Source organism: Protopterus annectens, chromosome 7.part0, assembly GCF_019279795.1.
Source record: "Protopterus annectens isolate FY-2018-M chromosome 7.part0, PAN1.0, whole genome shotgun sequence".
NCBI lineage: Eukaryota > Metazoa > Chordata > Ceratodontiformes > Protopteridae > Protopterus > Protopterus annectens.
In genome coordinates, this window is record NC_056739.1 from 70,533,609 (window position 1) to 70,555,606 (window position 21,998).

The 21,998-nt window shown below is 37.9% G+C and overlaps 1 protein-coding gene across 1 annotated transcript in view; it reads right to left on the reverse strand.

Annotated features, from left to right (window-relative positions):
• Positions 1-21,998, reverse strand: part of ITPR3 (inositol 1,4,5-trisphosphate receptor type 3) — a 2,403,054-nt gene that overhangs the window by 310,605 nt on the left and 2,070,451 nt on the right. The window contains exon 49 of the mRNA XM_044076491.1: positions 3,714-3,839. Coding sequence (XP_043932426.1) covers positions 3,714-3,839 — 126 coding nt within the window. The remainder of the gene's footprint in view (positions 1-3,713; positions 3,840-21,998) is intronic.

Sequence of the window (21,998 nt, forward strand, 5' to 3'; positions counted from 1 at the left end):
TTGCAATTAATACAAGTACTCCTCATTTCCTCTGTCCCAAGTATTCATCAGAATAACCATCCTGAAAACCTTTCTTCATTAAATTTACATGTTCAGTTCTTTCCAAGTGTATCTCCTGTAGCACAAATATGTGCACTCTATAATTTAATATAGTTCATGACTATGTTTTTTGTATTTATCTGTAAGATCATTGACATTTAAAGTTATTACAGAAAGCATCATTGTATTAAAAAGTTATTATTCCCACCTTTTATGTATGCCAGCTTTTTGTTAAATGTCTACTTCTATCTTTAGTGTTACATGCATAAACAGTTTGGCAGTCTGAAATTTTACACAGTTGTTTCTTGTCTTATACAATCCAGCCTATGTTACATCTTACAAAACTTTTTTGTTTTATTGAAAGCCTTCAACCAAAAAACAGACACTCCCCTAAAACCTAAAACCTATTAACGTAATACTAACACATAAAACTACAGTATATACATCTTCAACTACTGACGTTTTATCCTCATAATAGGAACAAATGTCTGAACTAACAGCCACACTCACAGACTTCAATTAACCTAAAAGAAAGTATATCCATGCTAAGACACGTGGTAGAGCCTGTACTTCTACTAAGTGCTGTCTGGTTTTGTCTGATCTATTTAGCTCTCCCAGCTAGGAAAATACCTGAATGCTTTCAGAGAATATTACCTCCTAGCCAATTTCTCCTTTTTTCATAGTCAATTTCTCTTTATCAGATTGTAGCCAATTTCTCTTTATGAGATTGTTTCCATGGAGACATGAGGACCAGATACATAATTCCTACTAAGCATACATTTATTTGCTAGAAAAAAAGCCTTATAATATTCAATATTCTTTTCGTTTACTTGTTTTCTCTTAAAACTTGTTACTTGATCAAGCTAAGTGCCTTAATCCAGTCACTTCCTCATGCAAGAATGAGAAAAAAGCACATGAATTTTTCTTTTATCAAGCTCTTTTAATCAAGACTTTTTTTACATTGCAGTGCCTACATTTCTCAAAAGTGAACAAGGAGAAAGAGAGAAGGGCAAAGAAAAATAGGAGCACCTGTTTACAATAATATCCTTATTACTCTTAAAAACAACTGAGAAAACTTTACTTTATAACATGCAAAGAAAATCATAGACTATAAAAATAGTACTATTAAAAATGTTTTACTTACAGTTAATATTGTTCCTCCTCTTCCCCTCCCCTAAGTATTTTTCTAAACATTAATGACATGAAGTAGGGCATATACTTTAGAGTCCCCCACAAGTCCAACAAAGTCCAAAAAAGTCCAATATTTCCAGATTGTCTTGCTCTGCCATATTTCACAAATATAATGACTGCTTTATAGTCCTACATTTGTCAATTTCCAAGCTACTGGTTTTATTCCTGTTCATCTCTATTCCCCAGATCCTGTCTCTGCTTCACTTCCAACATACTCTCGATTCTTCTAGTTAACTCTCATGCTCCCTTCCTTCTCTCCAGCATTTTCCATTGAAACACTGGAAAACATTTCACTGGCACAGTCTCTCTGTGGTCTTTCTTACAAGAACACTTTTTGTTGGACAGACATCTGTATTTCCTCCTTAGCATATACTTCATCAAAAAATTATTTTGTCCCTTCAGGAAAGAATATTTTGAAGATAGCTGGGTACAGCAGTTTGAATCTCATGTCTATTCCTCAACATTCCCCGAATATTGGAATAAATGTACTCCTCTTCTGCCTGGTACGAGTAATCATTGTCCACAAACACTTTGCTGTCCCCAACTTTTAGTACTTTGTCCTTCTGCCACACTTTTCTCAGAATCAACTCCTTCTGCTAGTAGGATTGCATCTTTACTATTTAAGGTCTAGGTTGCTTCCTCATAGCCATGTTTGGAGCATACACACTATGTGCCCTTTCAATTAACAACTCCTGCTGTGGAATACCAGTCTAGTTGCTTATTTGTGCTTCCATAAATACAGTCTATTCCTTCCAGCTTCTCTGGTACAAATGAAAATCTCAGGTTTTCTCCTATGCGCTCTGTACTTTAATTCTATTATTTTTTGAAATATATCTTCATGAGCCAGCCTTTATTCCATTTCAGCCTCTAATTTTTGTAGTTTTATCACCTCATCTGAATATCTGTTTAAAACTTCTTCCATTTCTTACAACCTTTTGTTGTCTGAGTTGATAAACTCCATCAGTGTTTCATTTATTTTAACCAGGTCTATATGCATTTGTCTTATGCTTTCCTCTAGGTTACTGGAAGTCATGTCTGGAGCTTGCACTGCTTTTTGCTGAACAGCTGCAGTATTTTTCCCAGTCAGTGTTCTTTCCTTACCTTTTGTAGCTGATTTTCCTTCAGGTTCTCTGTATTTTTTCCTGACATCCACACAGTTCACTTACTTGCCAGTTACTGAAATTTACCCAGAAACACATAAGTCCACTAGCCATCTCTGCTGAGTTTCTGTTTTCGCACTGCGAGTGCTAGAATTAAGCTGTTACTCCATGTGCAGCCATCTTGGAAGTCCAGTGAATAGTGTCTTGACAAATGTATATATAGCTACATATCGTTTATAAAACACACACACACACACACACACACACACACACACACACACACACACACATATGCACACACACATACATATTCCTTCCACCTTCCTCATTATATTACTAGTATTATTTTTATCTATCAAGTTATCCCTGAACAAGATCCAAGGACAAAACATAAATTTTCTGTTCACCACATGTACTCGCAATCCAATTTTGCCTTGTTTCTATGGCACATACTGAAGGCACACCTTGGCCTTTTTGTTACATTTGTATGTTCAAACCTAGCATTTTAAAACTAAACTATCACTATTTACTCTTTTATAGTGCTTACATCTCAGCAAAAATTTTATATGGTTCTCCATGCTATCTTAGTTAAACATGTAATATTTTAGACAGGTTGTTTCTGAACTACATATTCTATCAGTAGTCCTAGTAGAAATTAAAAATTAATGATCTGTGAAATCACTTATGTCTCAGTGTGCATTGTTTTAAAAAACTTACATATTTGCACATCTAATTCCTCTAATCAAGTGTATGACTCAATATTCAAGAATGCAATATGCATAACACCTGCTAAAGTGGTACTCTCTAGTATGTATATATGCATCACAGCACTTGGTAGCTTAAGTGCTATGATGTATTTTGCCTTTGTCATTCTTGTTTCACATTATTTAAATGAACTTTATCCCTCATTGGCATCACAGTAGGGACAGAGTGGAAATGCATCCATTGAGTTTAATGAACAGAACTCCATGCGTGTGCAGTGGTGGGTGCAGTCCCACACTATCCTTATGTGGACATCACCGAGGAATGCCAGAGACACTCACCAGTACCATCCACAAACAGGAAGCAGTTGTCTAGTAGTTGGTGCAGAGCAGTATAGTGATAAGCTGTTAGTAAGCTGCTTGCTGTAATCCAGGCTTGGAGTATCTCAGCCTCCATTTATCTATCATGTCTCTCTTTGCAAGTCACTTAATCAGACAGTGCTCACAGACTGAATCAGAAAAATGTCAGTGGGGGGTCAGTGCTCAATCCCCAGTTAACAAATAAATGAAAAAAAAACATTCACACATATGGACAGACATTTTGAATAGATATTATGTACCTGCCTGCTCAAATGAATATGTACACATACAAACACAGATGCATACAGTGTAGTTTTCCTACCTATGGATGTCGCCTCCACATAGGGGTAAAACAAAGCAATGATGAGATTGATGAAAACAGCTAGGTTGAATGAGATGGTTCCCCATAATGACATTCTTCGAGAAAACCAGTACATAAGTGGCATACCTGAAAGAAGAAGAAAGACTTAATAAAACTACAGGCAGGTGGAGGCAGAAGCTGTCATTGGTACTATGACTATTAGTATTTTGCACAAATGCACTGCACATTTCATAGTGTATGCTACACTTTTACCCCTGAAATTAGCCAAGTTCTAACTTCAGCATACACTGATATGAGGTTATAACTGTCATGCTGGTATCATGCACAGATGGATAAGCACTGTGAATGTGTGACCACTTGCCAGTGGTTTGAATGTTGAGGAACACAGACATGTGGGACTGGACAGTAAAACATGATGGGCAAAACTACAAAGCACAACTTTTCTTCACTGTGCACTATGAATACAAATCTAACATTCATTCATTCATGTTCTCAAACTTTGTCTTGAGGACAGTTCAATGGCAGTAAGCTGAGCAGCTCAGACTACATTTACCTGTCCATAACAACAGTCTCCATCTCATCTTGTGGAATCACAGATATTCCCAGGTGAGCTGAGAGATACAATTCCTCCAACATACCCTGGGTCGACACTAGGGTCTCCTACCTTTGGACAGTGCCTGCTATACTTTCTATGGGAGACTCCTAAGGGCACCCTCACAGGTTGCATATACCACCTCAGCTGACTCTTCAAAACACAAAGGAACAATGCCCGCACTTGGAGTTCCTCCCAGACTGCAAAGTGTATCATTTTATCAGAGAAAGAGCACTTCACTACCATGCCAAGTAGTTCCATTTCTGTCACATGTACCCCAGATCTTATCCTTTTAGTTGGTACCCAAAGCGCATGACCACAAGTGAGAATGGAGCCATAGATTGGTAAAGTGAAATATCTGTCCTATGACTTAGATACTGCTTCACCCATATAGAGCTTGCAGTACTGTTGTCAATTTAACCATTCAGTAGTCAATATCCTGATCCTTCTATCGTCACTTGTCAATAAGACCCTAAGACGTTTAAGATCCTGTACCTGAAGTCCTCTGTTGCCTTATCATCTGCAAAAAGAAGGTGCTGATTTTCTTCCCAGCTGCTTAACATTTAGCAGTCAATAATTTCTGTACACTTGAACATCACATTCACTACAGTCTAAGAGGACAGTATCATCTGCAAACAACAAAGATACAACCCTCACATCCTCTAAACAGATGTTATCCAAAGACAGGCTACACATTGATAACCTGTTATTGAAAAATCACATTCAGGAGGGGAGACATGTTGATAGAGTCCTGTGCCTACTATGAAGATGTCTGAATTAACAATGAAAGTACAAACATTAATCTCATTCTTCAATGGTCTTGGGATCCAATAATGTTGATCCGCCTCCAAAAAACATTGTGTGGTACACGGTTATTGTCTTCCTGAACCTGAATCCACAAAAAACATATAAACAGTGCCTACAAGTATCCCTCCAATATCTGTACAAAAACAAAAAGATGGCCTACTGTTACGTGTCCAGGACCAAATTTGTTTTACTCCTACTGAATCAAAGGTTTGCCTGTTGCAAAGTCAACTTTCCACAACCCAGCAATGTCTAGTGCCTTTAGAATTTCTAACCTGATATCATCCAGTCCTGTAGCCCTGATGCGGTGGAAATATTTAACTGTTGCAGTCACATCATCCACCAAAATGGCTGCAATTTCAATTGTCTGCATCTGTTACTACCTGTTCCGAGGCATGTGCATCGAGTGAATCCACTAGTTCACCAAAAATACTCTTGCCACCGCTCGATAACTTCCCCATTTAATGTCCATATTACTCCACTTTTGCTAAGAATAGCCTGGCCAGTATCTTCCCTTCCCCTCCTGAGTCCCTGGTTAGTTTGCCAAAACCTCCTTCAGGATGTCCAAAAGCCATTTTCTGTGGCCTTGCCAAAACCTTTCCTATACATAGGCCTTTGATATGTTGACTGCTGCAGTTGCTGGTTTTCTGATTTTTTCAGTACCTTTCAATCAAATCCAGTGACTAACCTCCGACTAGCACTGTGTGGAAGGTCACCTTCTTAAACCTGACAGCTTTCCTCACTGCTGGTTTCCACCAGTAGGTTCTAGGCTTACAGCAGTGACAAGGACAAAATGCATTTTGACCACAGCTTCTACTGCTGTCCTGGAAAGAGGTAGTTCCCAAACCACATTCCCAACCTTTCCAGATATATGGGAAAAGAGAAGCTTTGGAGTTGGAATCACTGTGCACAAAAGCACTTGGTAGGAATTCCCAGAATACCCTCACAATATGTATGGGTTTCTCTGGGATGTCCAGCTGCCAGATCAATTGTCTGAACTAAGTCACCATCAAATGTTTGGCAGTCAGTGCACATGACTAAGGTTATGAGTTGTTAATGAGCTGCTTTCTGTAGTACAGGGTTGGATTCCTTCAGCTACCAATTACCTGTTGTGTGACTCTGAGCACGTCACTTAAACAAAGGTGATCTATATTAATCGGGAAATTGGATTAGGCTCCTTATTAGTCTCCTGGAATGCATGCCTAGTAACTATCTAAGAGCCCAAGTGGTGATCAGATGACATCTCGGCACATCTCCTGACCCAAGTGTCCTAAATATACAGCCTCAGGTCTGAATTATTGGACTACAAAGTCAGTCACCAATTTTCAGCTCACCTTCTGTTACCAAGTACAGTTATGAACATTTGTCACTTGAACATGGTACTTGTAACAGACAGTCCATGAATTACAGAAATCCAAAAACAATTCATTATATGGATTTATGTCAGACAAAACCTTCCTCTCAATCATTCCCCTCCAGTTATCTCCATTGTTCTGCACATGAATGTTAAAATCCCCAATAAATTTAAAGACTCAACATATGGTACCCTATCAAGCATTACATCCATAGCCTCTAAAAAGACTGAATACTCCAAATGTCTGTCAGTTGAATATGCATAAACAATAGACAACATGTTTCTTTCTGCAACTTGTAGATTGCATTGAAACAACTCTCTTCTTTGTTTGTTTATTTGTGCTTTGGACACTCCTCTGAACATTGGGCATCCTTCCTGAGAGAACCATTTTTTCCTCAGTGGCAACAGCCCTATTCCATACAGCCTCTCATACAAGCATTTTTACATACTAAAACCTTTGCTGCCCCCATAGTGCCTTTTTAGACAGAGTTTGCCAGTTGGACATTCCTACATAGCAAACTCAGACTTTATTTTGAACATTATAGTGGATGCCAGAAGTCTAAATAGAAAGATGCTGGAACTTGAGGCAATCCTAAACTCAAACACATTAATATATATGCACAGTTATTGTGACATGGTTTGAATGCAGTGACAATGCTCCCTCTAAACCAGGGTTTAGCACCTATCATTTCTTCAGATCCTTAGGTAACTGTAGGGGTGTATCTGTATTTGTCAGAAATGCCATCACCTCACATCAGATTATCCACAACCCTCACGTGATGCTCCTGAAGATCCAAACCACCACTGACAAATACAACTTCCACTTCATTTCTACCTATAGATCCCCATCAAAGTCCCCCAGAGATCAGGGAAATTACCTTAACTTCAGTGAGGGGTTAAATATAAAACCAAATACATTCTTGCTAGGCAATTCCAATTACCCAAGCATTAACTGTCACACTTAGACATCTAAACATGGATATGTTTAGTTTTTCCTGGACTTTGTTAAGCCAGTGTCCCAGCAAACTGTAAACTTACCCACTAGAGGCTCAGATATCCTTGACCTAATCCTTACCAGCCTTGCCCCTGCAACTACACCACCCCGCACCTCCTCGTTCCTAGCCTAATCTGATCACAAGTCAGTCATCGTCTCTGTCGGGCCTAGTGGCACCACACTCACCACCAAATGAGATCAACTTCATGGAATTCACCAGGGCAAACCTAATTTAGCCTATACAGGATCTATGCAAAATTTCCAAAATATGCTGCAAATGGACACAACTGAAAGGGCTGTCACATTAACCTCTGACTTTTATCAACACCTAAATAGCAAGAATGAAAAGTCAAAACCTGTCTGCTCTAAATATAAAAGTAAATACAGGAACAAATCCTGGTGTTGGAACTCCTGTATTAATAAACTATAACAAAAGATGGAAAATAACCCAACCACTGGGGATGCACAGGCCAGTACATTTCTTCTTGCAGGTCCCAAGCACAGATAAATGGGGAAGGTTACGTCGGGAAGAGCATCCGGTGTAAAACTTTTGCCAACTAACACATGCAGACAAGACAGATTTCCATACTGGATTGGCTGAGGCCCAGGTTAACAACGACCGCCACCAGTACTGTTAGCCAATAGGTTGTTGGTGGAAATTGGGCTACTGTTGGCCAAAGGAGAAGCAGAAGAAGAGGGAGAAAGCATGCCTGGAGGCAGGAAGAGAGGAGGAACATTAGGAGTCTGGTAGTGAGGGTAGGAACTTTGAATTTTGACAGCATGACTGGTATAGAGAGAGAGCTAGCTGATATGACAGAGAGAAGGAAGGTTGATATATCGTGCGTGCAGGAGACCAGATGGAAGGGAAGTAAGTCCAGGTGTATCAGAGGCGGGTTCAAATTGTTCTATCATGGTGTGGATGAGAGGAGAAATGGGGTAGGGGTTATCCTGAAGGAATAGTATGCCAAGAGAGTTTTGGAGGTGAAAAGAGTGTCAGAGTGATGTTTATGAAGCTGGAAATTGATGATGTGGTGATGAATGTTGTTAGTGCATATTCTCCACAAGTTGGGTGTGTGAGGGATGTGAAAGAAAAAATTTTAGTGAGTTGGATGATGTGGTGGTGAGTGCATCCAAGTGTGAGAGAGTGTTGACTGGAGTGAATTTCAATAGGCATGTTGGTGAAGGTAACAGAGGGGATGAGGAGGCGATGGATAGGCATGGTGTTAAGGAGAGGAATGCAGAAGGTCAGATGGTAGTGGATTTTGTGAAAAGGATGGACATGGCTGTGGTGAATATGTATTTTAAAAAAGGGAGGAGCACAGGTGACGTACAAGAGTGGAGGACGATGCACACAGGTGGATTACATCCTATGCAGGAGGGCCAGTCTGAAGGAGATTGGAGGCCGTAAAGTGGTGACAGGGGAATCTGTAGTTAGGCAGCATAGGATGGTGGTCTGTAGGAGGAGAAGAGTGAGGGCAGTGCCAAGAATCAAATGGTGGAAGTTGAAAAAGAATGATTGCGAGGTGGAGTTCACGGAAGAGTTAAGACAGGCACTGCGTGGCAATGAAGAGTTACCAAACACCTGGGCAATTACAGCAGAGCTGGTAAGGGAGACAGCTAGAAAGGTGCTTGATGTGACAACTGGACAGAGTAAGGAGGAAAAGGAGACCTGGTGGTGGAACTAGGAAGTGCAGGAGAGAATACAGGGAAAGATATTGGTGAAGAAGTGGGATTGTCAGACAGATTAAGACAGATAAAGAAAGTAGACAGGAGTATAAGGAGATGAGGCATTTGGCAAAGATAGAGGTGGCGAAGGCTAAGGATAAGGCATATAGAGAGTTGTACGAAAAGTTGGAGACTAAGGAGGGAGAAAAAGACCTGTACCGATTGGCTAGACAGAGAGACCGTGCTGGGAAAGATGTGCAGCAGGTAAAGGTGATAAAGGATAATGAAGGAAAAGTACTCACAAGCGAGGAGTGTGTATTGAGCAGATGGAAAGTGTACTTTGAGGGGCTGATGAAGGAAGAGAATGAGAGAGAGAGAGAGAGAGAGAGAGAGAGAAGGTTGGATGATGTGGGGATAGTGAATCAGGAAGTGCAATGGATTAGCAAGGAGGAAGTACGGACAGTTATGAAGAGGATGAAGAATGGAAAGGCTGTTGGTCCAGATGACATACCTGTGGAAGCATGGAGGTGTTTAAGAGAGATGGCAGTGGAGTTTTTAACCAGATCTTTTAATGATATCTTGGAAAGTGAGGGGATGTCTGAGGAGTGGAGAAGAAGTGTTCTGGTACCAATTTTTAAGAATAAGGATGATGTGCAGAGCTGTAGTAACTACAGAGGGATAAAATTGATCAGTCACAGCATGAAGTTATGGGAAAGAGTAGTGGAAGCTAGGTTAAGAAGGGAGGTGATGATTAGTGATCAGCAGTATGGTTTCAGGCCAGGAAAGATCACTACAGATGCAATGTTTTCTCCGAGGATGTTGATGGAGAAGTATAGAGAAGGTCAGAAGCAGTTGCATTGTGTCTTTGTGGACTTAGAGAAAGCATGTGACAAGGTGGCTAGGGAAGAGTTGGGGTATTGTATGAGGAAGTTGGGAGTGGTGGGGAAGTATGTAAGAGTAGTACAGGATATGTATGAGGGTAGTGTGACAATGGTGAGGCCTGCGGTAGGAGTGACAGATGCATTCAAGATCGAGGTAGTATTACATCAAGGATTAGCTCTGAGATCTTTTTGTATTTGCAAAGGTGATGGACAGGTTAACAGATGAGATCAGACAGAAGTCCCCGTGGACTATGACATTTCCGTATGACATTGTGATCTGTAGTAACAGTAGGGAACAGGTGATGGAGACCCTGGAGAGGTGGAGATATGCTCTAGAGAGGAGAGGAATGAAGGTCAGCAGGACTAAGGCAGAATATATGTGTGTGTGAATGAGAGGGAGGATAGAGGAATGGTGAGGATGCAGGGAGTAGAGGTGGCAAAGGTGGATGAGTTTAAATACTTGGGATCAACAGTTCAGAGTAATGGTGAGTGTGGAAGAGAGGTGAAGAAGAGAGTACAGGCAGGGTGGAGTGGGTGGAGAAGAGTGTTAGGAGTGATTTGTGACAATTGGGTACCAGTAAGAGTGAAAGGGAAGGTCTACAAGGGGGTAGTGAGACCAGCTATGTTATATGGGTTGGAGACAGTGGCACTGACAAAAATACAGGAGTCAGAGTTGGAGATGGCAGAGTTAAAGATGTTAAGATTTGTATTGGGTGTGACAATGATGGACAGGATTAGAAATGAGTATATTAGAGGGTCAGCTCAGGTTGGATGGTTTGGAGACAAAGCCAGACAGGCAAGACTGCACTGGTCTGGACATGTGCTAAAGAGGGATGCAGGGTATATTGGGAAAAGGATGCTAAGAATGGAGCTGCCAGGTAACAGGAAAAGAGGAAGGCCTAAGATAAGGTTTATGGATGTGGTGAGAGAGGACATGCAGGTGGTTGGTGCAACAGAGCAAGATGCAGAGGACAGGAAGAAATAGAAACAGATGATCCGCTGTGGTGACCCCTAATGGGAACAGCCGAAAGAAGAAGAAGAAAATAATAAAAGATGGAAAATGATGAAATGTTATAAGAAATCTCTAACCTCTAATCTCTGAAATGCACTGAAACATGCCAGCAAGGAACTTGAATACTATTAGAAATGTAAAGCAGAATACCAGCTTAAGGTCATTACAGATACAAAAGAAAACAAAACTTTCTTCAGTTATGTCATGAAATTAAGGAATAAGTCCAACGATGCCCTGAACCCCATCAATAATGATATCACGTATTTCAGAAAAGAAAAAAATATTGTCATTTACTTCAGTCTCAAGGATATAACCAATATATTAGCAGACCAATTTAGTGTTAACTTTACATTACCTACCTACATTGTTCCTCCCAGTGTCCCCAAAATTTTAGTTTATTTTGAAATCATTTGGAGCAAGTCTTAAAATCCCTGTCAAAGACTACAAGTAATACTTCCATGGGACCAGACAACACATGAGGCTACATTCTTATCAGTGCCATGAACATACTATCTGTGCCTTTGTTTAAAACTTTCAACCACAGCCTATCCACAGGGACTGTGCCTGGTGCAAGCAAATAACATATCATAGCGGAAACCATTTATGCAGACACAAGCAACTTGACAGATCTAGATCCAAATTAGCTTGGTTTTGTGAGGGGCCGGTCCTGTATCCTGAACCTGGTAAGCTTCTTTGAAAACACTACAGAGGCTGTAGACGAGGGTCATGGAGTGTACACTGGTCACCTTGATCTGGCCAAGGATTTTAACACTATCCTCCATGCTGGTTATCATCTTCAGTTCCATTTTCCCACTTTTACATGGTGTCTTGGTGTCATATCAACATTATCAATGTGACCACATCACCTGCAGCCAATATTTACACCACCAAGTGGCTAGCTCTGAAACAGAATGATGGGCATTGTTAAAAAAAAATAAAAAAAATTAATGTAAACCTATATGCTGTCTGCTGAACAGCAAGTTGGCTATCCCAAAGATACCAGGATGTAAAGTTTGCTGCTATCCCCTCTGAATGCAAAATTGTAACTAAGGGGGTACCACAGGGATCACTGCTGGGACCTCTCCTTTTTAGCCTTTATTTTGCAGACATCCAGTTCAATATTTCAGAAGTGTGGTTGACCAAGTTTTCTGATGACTGCAAGCTGGACATGCTTACTCACTCAACCACTAATACTAAACAGCTACAGCAAGGGCTGGACTATACACATACCTGGTGATCTGAAAGCAGTCTCAAATTAAATGCAAAAATGTGCAGCACAGTTGCATTTGGTAAAAAAAAAGTTATTCTCACCTCATATGTTTTAAAAGGTAATTCTCTACAAACAGACAAGGTGATGAGAGACCAGGGTACTTATGTGGATGATTCTTTCTCATTCACTCATTATGCTTCTACCACAGTTGTGAAATCTTTTTATCTGGCCCAGTTAATTTCCACAGTAACGTGTTCATGATCCAAAGTTGTTATTCTGACATTGTACTCTTCCCTTATCATATATAGCACTGAATACTGTGCCCCCATTGGTATGTATAAAGCAAAGCATGCTGCTCAGCTAGTAAGGCCCCAAAGATACCAAACCAAGAAAACCAAAGGCCTTAAATCTTTCAGCCATCCCTACAGATTAGCACAACTCTGGTTATACTTGAGGCGATCTGTATCATGTTTTTCTGAGATCCCTACAGATTAGCACAACTCTCAATATACTTGAGGTGATCTGTATCATGTTTTTCTGAGCCATGAAAGACCTGATCCTATCTGACATTTTCTTTCTTTGCAAAACCAGTGCCTCTACAAATAAACGCACTAAGGACCAATATCTACACCAACAAATAAACAAAACTCACTAAAGAGACAAATCTTAATGCATTCCCTGCCTATGGAATAAGTTATCACTACAGGGCAAACAAAGTATTTCTTTGACTACCTTTAAGGCTGGCCTTGATGATTGAATGGGTCAACACAAGTTTCCGAACAGAAAAGGAGGGGAGTATTAGTGACTATGTGTGGCCTACATAGCAGTACATGACATCACTATGTGCACTGGCAGGGGGTTTTAGTGACTGTGTGGCCTACATAGCAGTACATGACATCGCTGTGTGCACTGGTGGAGGTATTAGTGATTATGTGTGGCCTACATAGCAGTACATGACATCGCTGTGTGCACTGGCAGGGGGTATTAGTGACTATGTGTGGCCTACATAGCAGTACATGACATCGCTAGGTGCACTGGCGGGGGTATTACTGACTATGTGCGGCCTACGTACAAGGTTGTCAGATTTCCAACTGGCCAGTTAGGGACAAACAAAGTGAAGAAAAAAAAAAAAAAAAAAAAAAAAAGGTCTTCCACGCTAGGGTCTTTAATGCGAAACATCAGAGTTCTGCATTAAACAAAAGTATCTCTGTGTTTATTTTTTATTTGATTGGCCCGGGCCAATCAAAAATAAACAAACATGGAGCTGCTTCTGTTTAATGCGAAACATAGCAGTTCTGCATTAAACAGAAGTAGCTTTGTTTTGTGATTTTTTGATTGGCCCGTATAGCAGTATACGGGCCAATCAAAAATCGCTAAACACAGAGCTACTTCTGTTTAATGCGGAACTGCGATGTTCCGCATTAAACACAAGAAGCTCTGTATTTAGCGATTTCTGACTGGCCCATATGCCGGTATATGGGCCAATCAAAAAAAAAAACAAAGCGGAGGCTGCCCGGGATTTAAACCGGCAATGTGGGACTCGGGATCAGGCTGCTGATCTCGGGACAGTCCTGCCCAAATAGGGTCATCTGGCAACCCTGCCTACGTAGCACTACATGACATCGTTGTGTGCATTGGCATGTGGTACATACAGCTCAAGTGCAGGCTCATCAGAAAGTAATGCCAAGTTGTGAGTGGTGGGAAGGATCAGCCCAACTGTAGGGCTTTTACCAAGGAAGACCCTCATGTTAGACCAGCTGCTTCCTTATGATGCTGGTCTATGGGACTGACAAAACAGTTCCTGACCTCACAGCTGATACCTACAACTCCTCTTCACTGCCAACAATATGTTCTGACAGTAATATCACTGGTGAATTGTCTGGTAACCATAAAGGACAAGCCTCTAAGCAGAATGATATTTCAGTTTACAGAACTCCTACTAAATGAGTGACAATGCATTAATGGATCCCATTCAGAAGCTCGACTTTTCAAAAAGTCAAATTTCATATGGTCAAGACGATATGATAGACTTTTCAGAAAGTCAAACTTCAGAAAACAACAAAAATCTAAATTTTTGCAGGGGCAAGCCCCCTGCACATTATATATATATATATATATATATATATATATATATATATATATATATATATATATCAACTCCGAGATCACACTACAGTGAGGAAAACAGTAAATTCCCTGAATTCCCTGATCCCCACTGTACCATGGTCTCCATTGAAAAGCTTCAGCATTTTGGAAAGTCAATCATATGGTCTCGACCATATTAGGCTTGACTTTCTGAAGAATCAAGCTTCAGATTGGGACCTGCATTAACCACTACTACATAAAAACTGCTGTTAATGTAAGACTGCATTTTAAAAGGCTGCTGAAACTTGGAAAAAGTTCAGTTGTGTAAGCTACCATTACCATAACTGTAGATATTCAAGTATTCTGTCTGAAATATTGAGTGAGCAAATGAGTGTAACTAAGAGAAATAATTAGTTTGAACAGGGATACAGAATCTGAATTGCCTAGACATAGTAAGGCCTTAAAAAACACCAAGCACCAAGGAAAAAGACACAAAACGACTAAAGTCAGTGACAATTTCTATCTTTTAATGGAATCACAAAATCTCTAGCGCCTCGGCAATCAGCCTTGCAGGAGATAATACCAGTAAAAAAGAACACACCTTATACTAACCAGGTGATTTACCAAAAAGTTCAAGATACAGCCATGGGAGCTCCTTTTGCTCCCATGTATGCTTACCTGGTTATGGGATATCTTAAGATATTTTTTTGCATAGATTAGATTTTTTTAGACAATATTTTGTTCATTATTATAGGTTTATAGATGATTTTTTTGTGTTGCTGTTGTCTTTTGGCTTTTCCCGGTTAGGGGTCGCCACAGCGGAACTCCTGTCTGCTAATGATTGGCAGTAGATTTTCACGAACGCCGAGGTGCCAGCTCAATGTTCAACCTTCAACGAAGGCATGCCCATTTACGCATGCCTTTCAAATGCCCACCCAACTGCGAGGAGGACATGCAGACTCCACACAGAAGGCACTCCCCGCACTCCAGCCGAAAATCGAACGGGAGAACCTCTTGCTGTGAGGAAACAATGCTACCGCTGCACCACCGCGGATGATAGGAGGTAAATCTTTGGTACAGAATTTTGTTAATTTGTTAAATTTAAATCAGTTTTGTTTTCAATTTGAGGGACTACAGAGTGGAAACTCTGTTGTTTTCTTGAATTTGATTTTGGAAGGTCAAATTAATGGGAATTAAGTACAAGTATACATAGGAAATTTGGTGATGGAGGCCAGTTTTTGGATGGGTGTAGTTGCCATCTGGCCCATATCATTAATACTCTCCCATATGGGGAACTGCTAATGGTCAGCAGACTATGCAGTGAACCAGAAATTTTGGAAAAGGAAATTCTTAATTCTTGTAAAATGTTTAAACAAAGAGGGTATAGTATAGATATTATTAAAAAAAAACATAGAAAGGTTATGTTGTAAAGGTAAAAATAAGACACATGTATTAAGGTATAATAATAATATGCCAAAACAGTCATCTGAGTGCCCAAAACTAAAACTAGTAAACCTGAAATAAGGCACATACGGAGCTCAGCAAACGGACAACTTCTTTAATGGACACAAGCACAAATAAATCCACAGCAAACGAAATCACAGCAGCACAGCACAGCAAACGAACTCACAGCAGCACAGTAACGCTGTAAAAGTAAATCCACATACGTTTTTGTCAAAATAACTTCATCAGATACCTAACCTCTCTTCCTTTGATGAATAAATAAACTAATCTAGTTCAAATGAACCAATGGATAAACAAATTCAATTAAACATGTAAATGCATTGAAACACATGGACCTTAAAGATGAATGAATCCGAATGTTAAAACCAAATAAATAAATAAATGCATATATATTTTTTGTTGTGTAAAATACTTCAAATATAAACCTTAGTTAAAAATATATAGAAAGTTTCATTATTAAATATAGATATTACAAACACATACCTGAAATGCTTTTAAAATGTTTTTTGAAGTAAAAGCTAAACTGAATCTAAATGAAATAAAATACCACCATCTAGTGGAAATTAAATTAAATGAATGTTCATGTTGTTAAAAAATATTGTATGAAAGTGAACCATGAAATGCTTACATATACAACATGAATAAATAAAATATAAAATTATTTAAAGGTAAATGTAAATATAAATATAGTATTGTTATGAAAAATACTATAATTTAGCAGATCTTAATTTCAGCACAGGTTTCAAGGATAACATTTCATTTAAACCAGGAGAAGAGCTTGCATCCAGAATAATTTGCCAATATAGCTCCCTATATTCCAAACAAGTCTCCCAATGCCCTCCCCTGGGATCACGTGGGACCACTTCGATGACAAAAAACTGGAGTTTAGCTTTGCCACAATTATTTTGATACTTGAACAGAGCATTATTATCTTTTCTTTTCCTTATCTCATATAAATGCTCATAAATTCTCTGCCTCAGTTTCCTCTCGGTCTTGCCAACATAAAAAGAGTCACAGACTTCACATATAGCAATATAAACAACACCTGTGGTATTACAGTTTGCAAAACCTTGAGTAGTAATATACTTGCATCTCCTCTTCAAAAGAATAGAATCACCTTCCTTAATATTAACACAATATGGGCAATGTCCACATTTTCATGCCCCTTTTTTGTTATTACTAATGGGGTTACTGAAGTTTGCCCCTTCCAATGTATTCTTGATATTGCATCCTTTCCTATATACACATTTAAATGGTTTCACAAAAATATGGTTCAAATTGGACAAACTAGCAAATTTATTCTATTCTTTACTAAGAATACTTCTCACCAAATTACTCTCACCACCAAAGGTGGTAAACATGGCAGAATGAAAACCTTTTTCTAAAGTTGTAACTTTAGCAGTGTTTGCCTCAATATTTTGTACTTCCAGTATAGGTATCCCCAAAATTGGAGCAAATCTTCCTGCTCTCCCTTCCTTAACCTCTACAATTACTGACGTTAATAGATCTATGGGGTAACCCCTTGCTCCAAACATATCTTTAATAAGTTCACATTCAGTGTTAAAATCCTGATCATCTGACGTCATCCTACTGGCTCTCACCAACTGACCTTTAACTATTGCTCTTTTTTGAAAAGGTGGGTGAGAGCTTGTATAATGCAAGTAAGCATTAGAAAACGTATCTTTTCTAAAAATGTTTGATTTAAAACCTCCCCCCCATTCTCTGTATATTTACATCTAAAAACACAATTCAACTTCATCTACTTTATAGGTGAATTTTAAAAAATTAGCTGTGTTTGCAATATAATCAAAAAATTCCATAAATTTTTCCAAGGTATTCTTCCAAAAAAGACAAACATCATCCAGGAAACGTCCATAGTAGTTCCAATATTGTTTAAAATTTGAACTGTGAACAAATTTTTCTTCCCAATATAATAAAATTATGTTGGCATATGTAGGTGCATAATGGGCACCCATGGCTATGCCCTTGGATTGTCTAAAATACTCCCCTTGGAAGAATATGAAGTTGTTATTTAAAATCAATCCCATTAAAACTAGGCATCTACGAAATACCTTAAGAGAAATATTATTCTTGCTTTCCAAAAATTCTTCAAACCAAATCAAACCTATCTCATGAGGAATACACATAAAAAGATCCACAACATCCAAAGTGATAAAACTAGAGGTGTCAACCTGATTGGAATTTTTAATGTGCCTTAAAAATTCCCAAGAATCCTTCAACACATTGGGATGTTCCATCACCACATTCTTGAGATGTACATCTACATATTTTGCTAGTGGAGCAGTAACAGAACCCTCTGCAGATACAATAGGTCTGAGAGGAGGGTCATCAGGATTTTTATGGACCTTTGGTATACCAAAAATACAGGGGACTTTGGGCTGTTCAACATGTAAATAATTATATGTTTCCAGATCTATAAACCCCTCTAAAACTAAATCATTCAGACAAAGAGAAAGTTTATTGTAAGCAATATGAATTTCATTCATAGACACTCTCTCATAGGTATACTGGTCATTTAAAAAATGGTAAAAAAAGAGCAATATTCAAAGGCCAGCTGGTGAGAGCTAGTAGGATGACATCAGGTGATCAGAATTTTAATACTGAATGTGAACTTATTAAAGATATGTTTGGAGCAAGGGGTTACCCCATAGATCTATTAACGTCAGTAATTGTAGAGGTTAAGGAAGGGAGAGCAGGACAATTTGCTCCAATTTTGGGGATACCCCTACCTATACTGGAAGTACAAAATATTGAGGCAAACACTGCTAAAGTTACAACTTTAGAAAAAGGTTTTCATTCTGCCATGTTTACCACCTTTGATGGTGAGAGTAATTTGGTGAGAAGTATTCTTAGTAAAGAATGGAATAAATTTGCTAGTTTGTCCAATTTGAACCATATTTTTGCGAAACCATTTAAATGTGTATATAGGAAGGGACGCAATATCAAGCATACATTGGAAGGGGCAAACTTCAGTAACCCCATTAGTAATAACAAAAAAGGGACACGAAAATGTGGGCGTTGCCCATATTGTGTTAATATTAAGGAAGGTGATTCTATTCTTTTGAAGAGGAGGAGCAAGTATATTACTACTCAAGGTTTTGCAAACTGTAATACCACAGGTGTTGTTTATATTGCTATATGTGAAGTCTGTGACTCTTTTTATGTTGGCAAGACCGAGAGGAAACTGAGGCAGAGAATTTATGAGCATTTATATGAGATAAGGAAAAGAAAAGATAATAATGCTCTGTTCAAGTATCAAAATAATTGTGGCAAAACTAAACTCCAGTTTTTTGTCATCGAAGTGGTCCCACGTGATCCCAGGGGAGGGCCTTGGGAGACTTGTTTGGAATATAGGGAGCTATATTGGCAAATTATCCTGTATGCAAGCTCTTCTCTTGGTTTAAATGAAATGTTATCCTTGAAACCTGTGCTGAAATTGAGATCTGCTAAATTATAGTATTTTTCATAACAATATTATATTTATATTTACATTTACCTTTAAATAATTTTATATTTTATTTATTCATGTATATGTAAGCATTTCATGGTTCACTTTCATATAATATTTTTTAACAAGATGAACATTCATTTAATTTAATTTCCACTAGATGGTACTATTTCATTTAGATTCAGTTTAGCTTTCACTTCAAAAAACATTTTAAAAGCATTTCAGGTGTGTGTTTGTAATATCTATATTTAAAAAAAGGATGGGCCACAGAGACCATCTCTGTTTATATCGAAAAAAGACTCTATCCTTTAGTACAAAACATACCATCTATACTTAAAGATACACATCAACTTCTTGACACTTTAGATTTATTTCAAGCCAAAGTACAATCTGATAAATTTTTATTGGTAACACTTAATGTAAACAGTCTTTTTACATCTATACCTAATGATTATGGCATTCAAGCGATACAGGTGTTACTAGGACAGAGTCAGTTATTCTCCAACAATGAACAGATTTTACTTAGTACTTTGTTGGATTTAACCTTATCTAATAATATTCTGATGTATCAGAATAAGGTATATTTGCAGAAATGGGGGGGTTGCCATGGGCACCCCCTGTGCAAACACCTACGCTAATCTAGTAGTTTACTATTGGGAGATGGAACATGTTTTTGGAAGTAAGTATCAACATCAGATACTACTATATAAGAGGTTTGTTGATGACATCCTATTATTTTGGCAGGGTACGGAGGATGAACTGAGAGATTTTGTTGATTTTTTAGAATCCACCACTGATTTTCTCAGATTTACCATGGAATATTCTACTTGCAGGATTAATTTTCTAGACATTACTATCACAAAGAAAGAGAGAGGGCTTTTATCCACTAATATTTACAGAAAAGAATGCTGGAAGAATACTTTGTTGAATTATAACAGCATGCATCCAAGACACATATTTCCTAATATAGTGAAAAGCCAATTTATGAGGATTAATAGATTATGCAAGGAACCACATATATTGAAACAACAAATCAATGTTTTAACTGATTTATTTCTAGAGAAGGGATATAATAATGCAATGCTAGATGAAATTAAAGCTCAAGTTTTCAATACATCACATAAAAATAGAAAGAGGAGAATATGGAAAAATTATAGAAATCATGATAGACATATGTATGTTCCCAAGATTGAAGAGAGAGTATCTTTCATCACTAGATATACCAGTGACATTAGTAACATTACGAATATTATATGCAATAATTGGCATATTCTTACAGTTGATACCATGGTATGCCGAATAGTAGGGAATAGACCCAGATTTACTTACAGGAATAGCAAAAGCCTCAAAAGAATGTTATGCATAGAACGCATTTATAAAACACCCAGTGAGGTACAAAATTCTAATACTTTGAGAAAATTAGGTACTACAGTATGTGGGAAATGTAAAATGTGCCCATTTATTACCAAAGAACAAGTTTTTGTGCATCCAACTATACATTTTAGTTTTGAACCACAGTTGTATGCATCTTGTGACAGTACCAATTTGATACATTTAGCTGACTGTACTGAATGCTCAGCATTCTATGTAGGGTTAACAACAAGAAAGCTTAGGGACAGGATATATAATCACATATATGACATCAGGAAATGTGACCCTAAGAATGCGTTAGCGAAACATTGTTCTGCACATACAGGACATAAGTTTTATTTTAGGGTTCTTCAGCTAGTTCAATCTAGTCAAAGAGGAGGGAACAAGATGCATCAACTTGAAAGGATAGAGTTAGAATGGATTTTTAGGATGATGGCTCACCAGGAACCAGGTCTTAATCAATACATCACAATTAAACCCATTCTAGAATTAAGGAAACTGAAATAAGTGAGCAAAGTTGGATGGTTAGGTTTAATTATTCAGTTCATTGTTTGTTTGTGTGTTTTCATTAGTTATGTATCATGCACATATACTTATTTATTATATTTGTATATATTTTCATTTAATATATATTTTTTATTTTATATTTTTCTATATGTATCAGACACAGAGCGTAGTTGAACACAGTTTTCACATTTTCATTATTTACATTTTAAGGTATAGGCTAGATGTTAGTTAATTATATAGTTGTCTTTGCATGTTATCTCAATACATTTGTTTTTTAATATATTAAATAGTTTTTTGTTTGTTGTTTTAGATTTCAGTTCAATTTTAATGTGACTACATTAGATGCAGTACTATATAAACATTGACAGGCAAGCCGTAACATCATTTAATATATAGGAATTATGGCATTAATATACATAGGCTTGTGTTAACATAGTAAGAACACTATGGATGCATTGGTTTTTATGTAGTTGGTTTGATACTACTGAAATCAAATAATAGGACTAAAAATGTTTGGTAGTTAATTTATTTGTTTTAACATTTCAAAAAGTTAACAGTTTCATGTCTCCACATATATTCTTTGACGGCATGTGCAGTTTATTAAATAATTTATGAGATGTTATTCTTTACTTTGTTTTATATTTGTGCTGCTTCTAAAATGAACGTGACATTTTTACTTGACTCTAACAGAGCATGTTTAATTAATTAGTGAATTATTCTTTTAATTAGGTGATTATTTAATGAGTATAGAATTGAATTTCACAGCCTTTACTATATAAATATGAATTGGTAATGTAAGTTATTAGATCTGATGAAGCGTACGATGTAGGTACGCAAAAGCGCTCATCTATTTTACTCTTTACTCTTTGTACTTGTA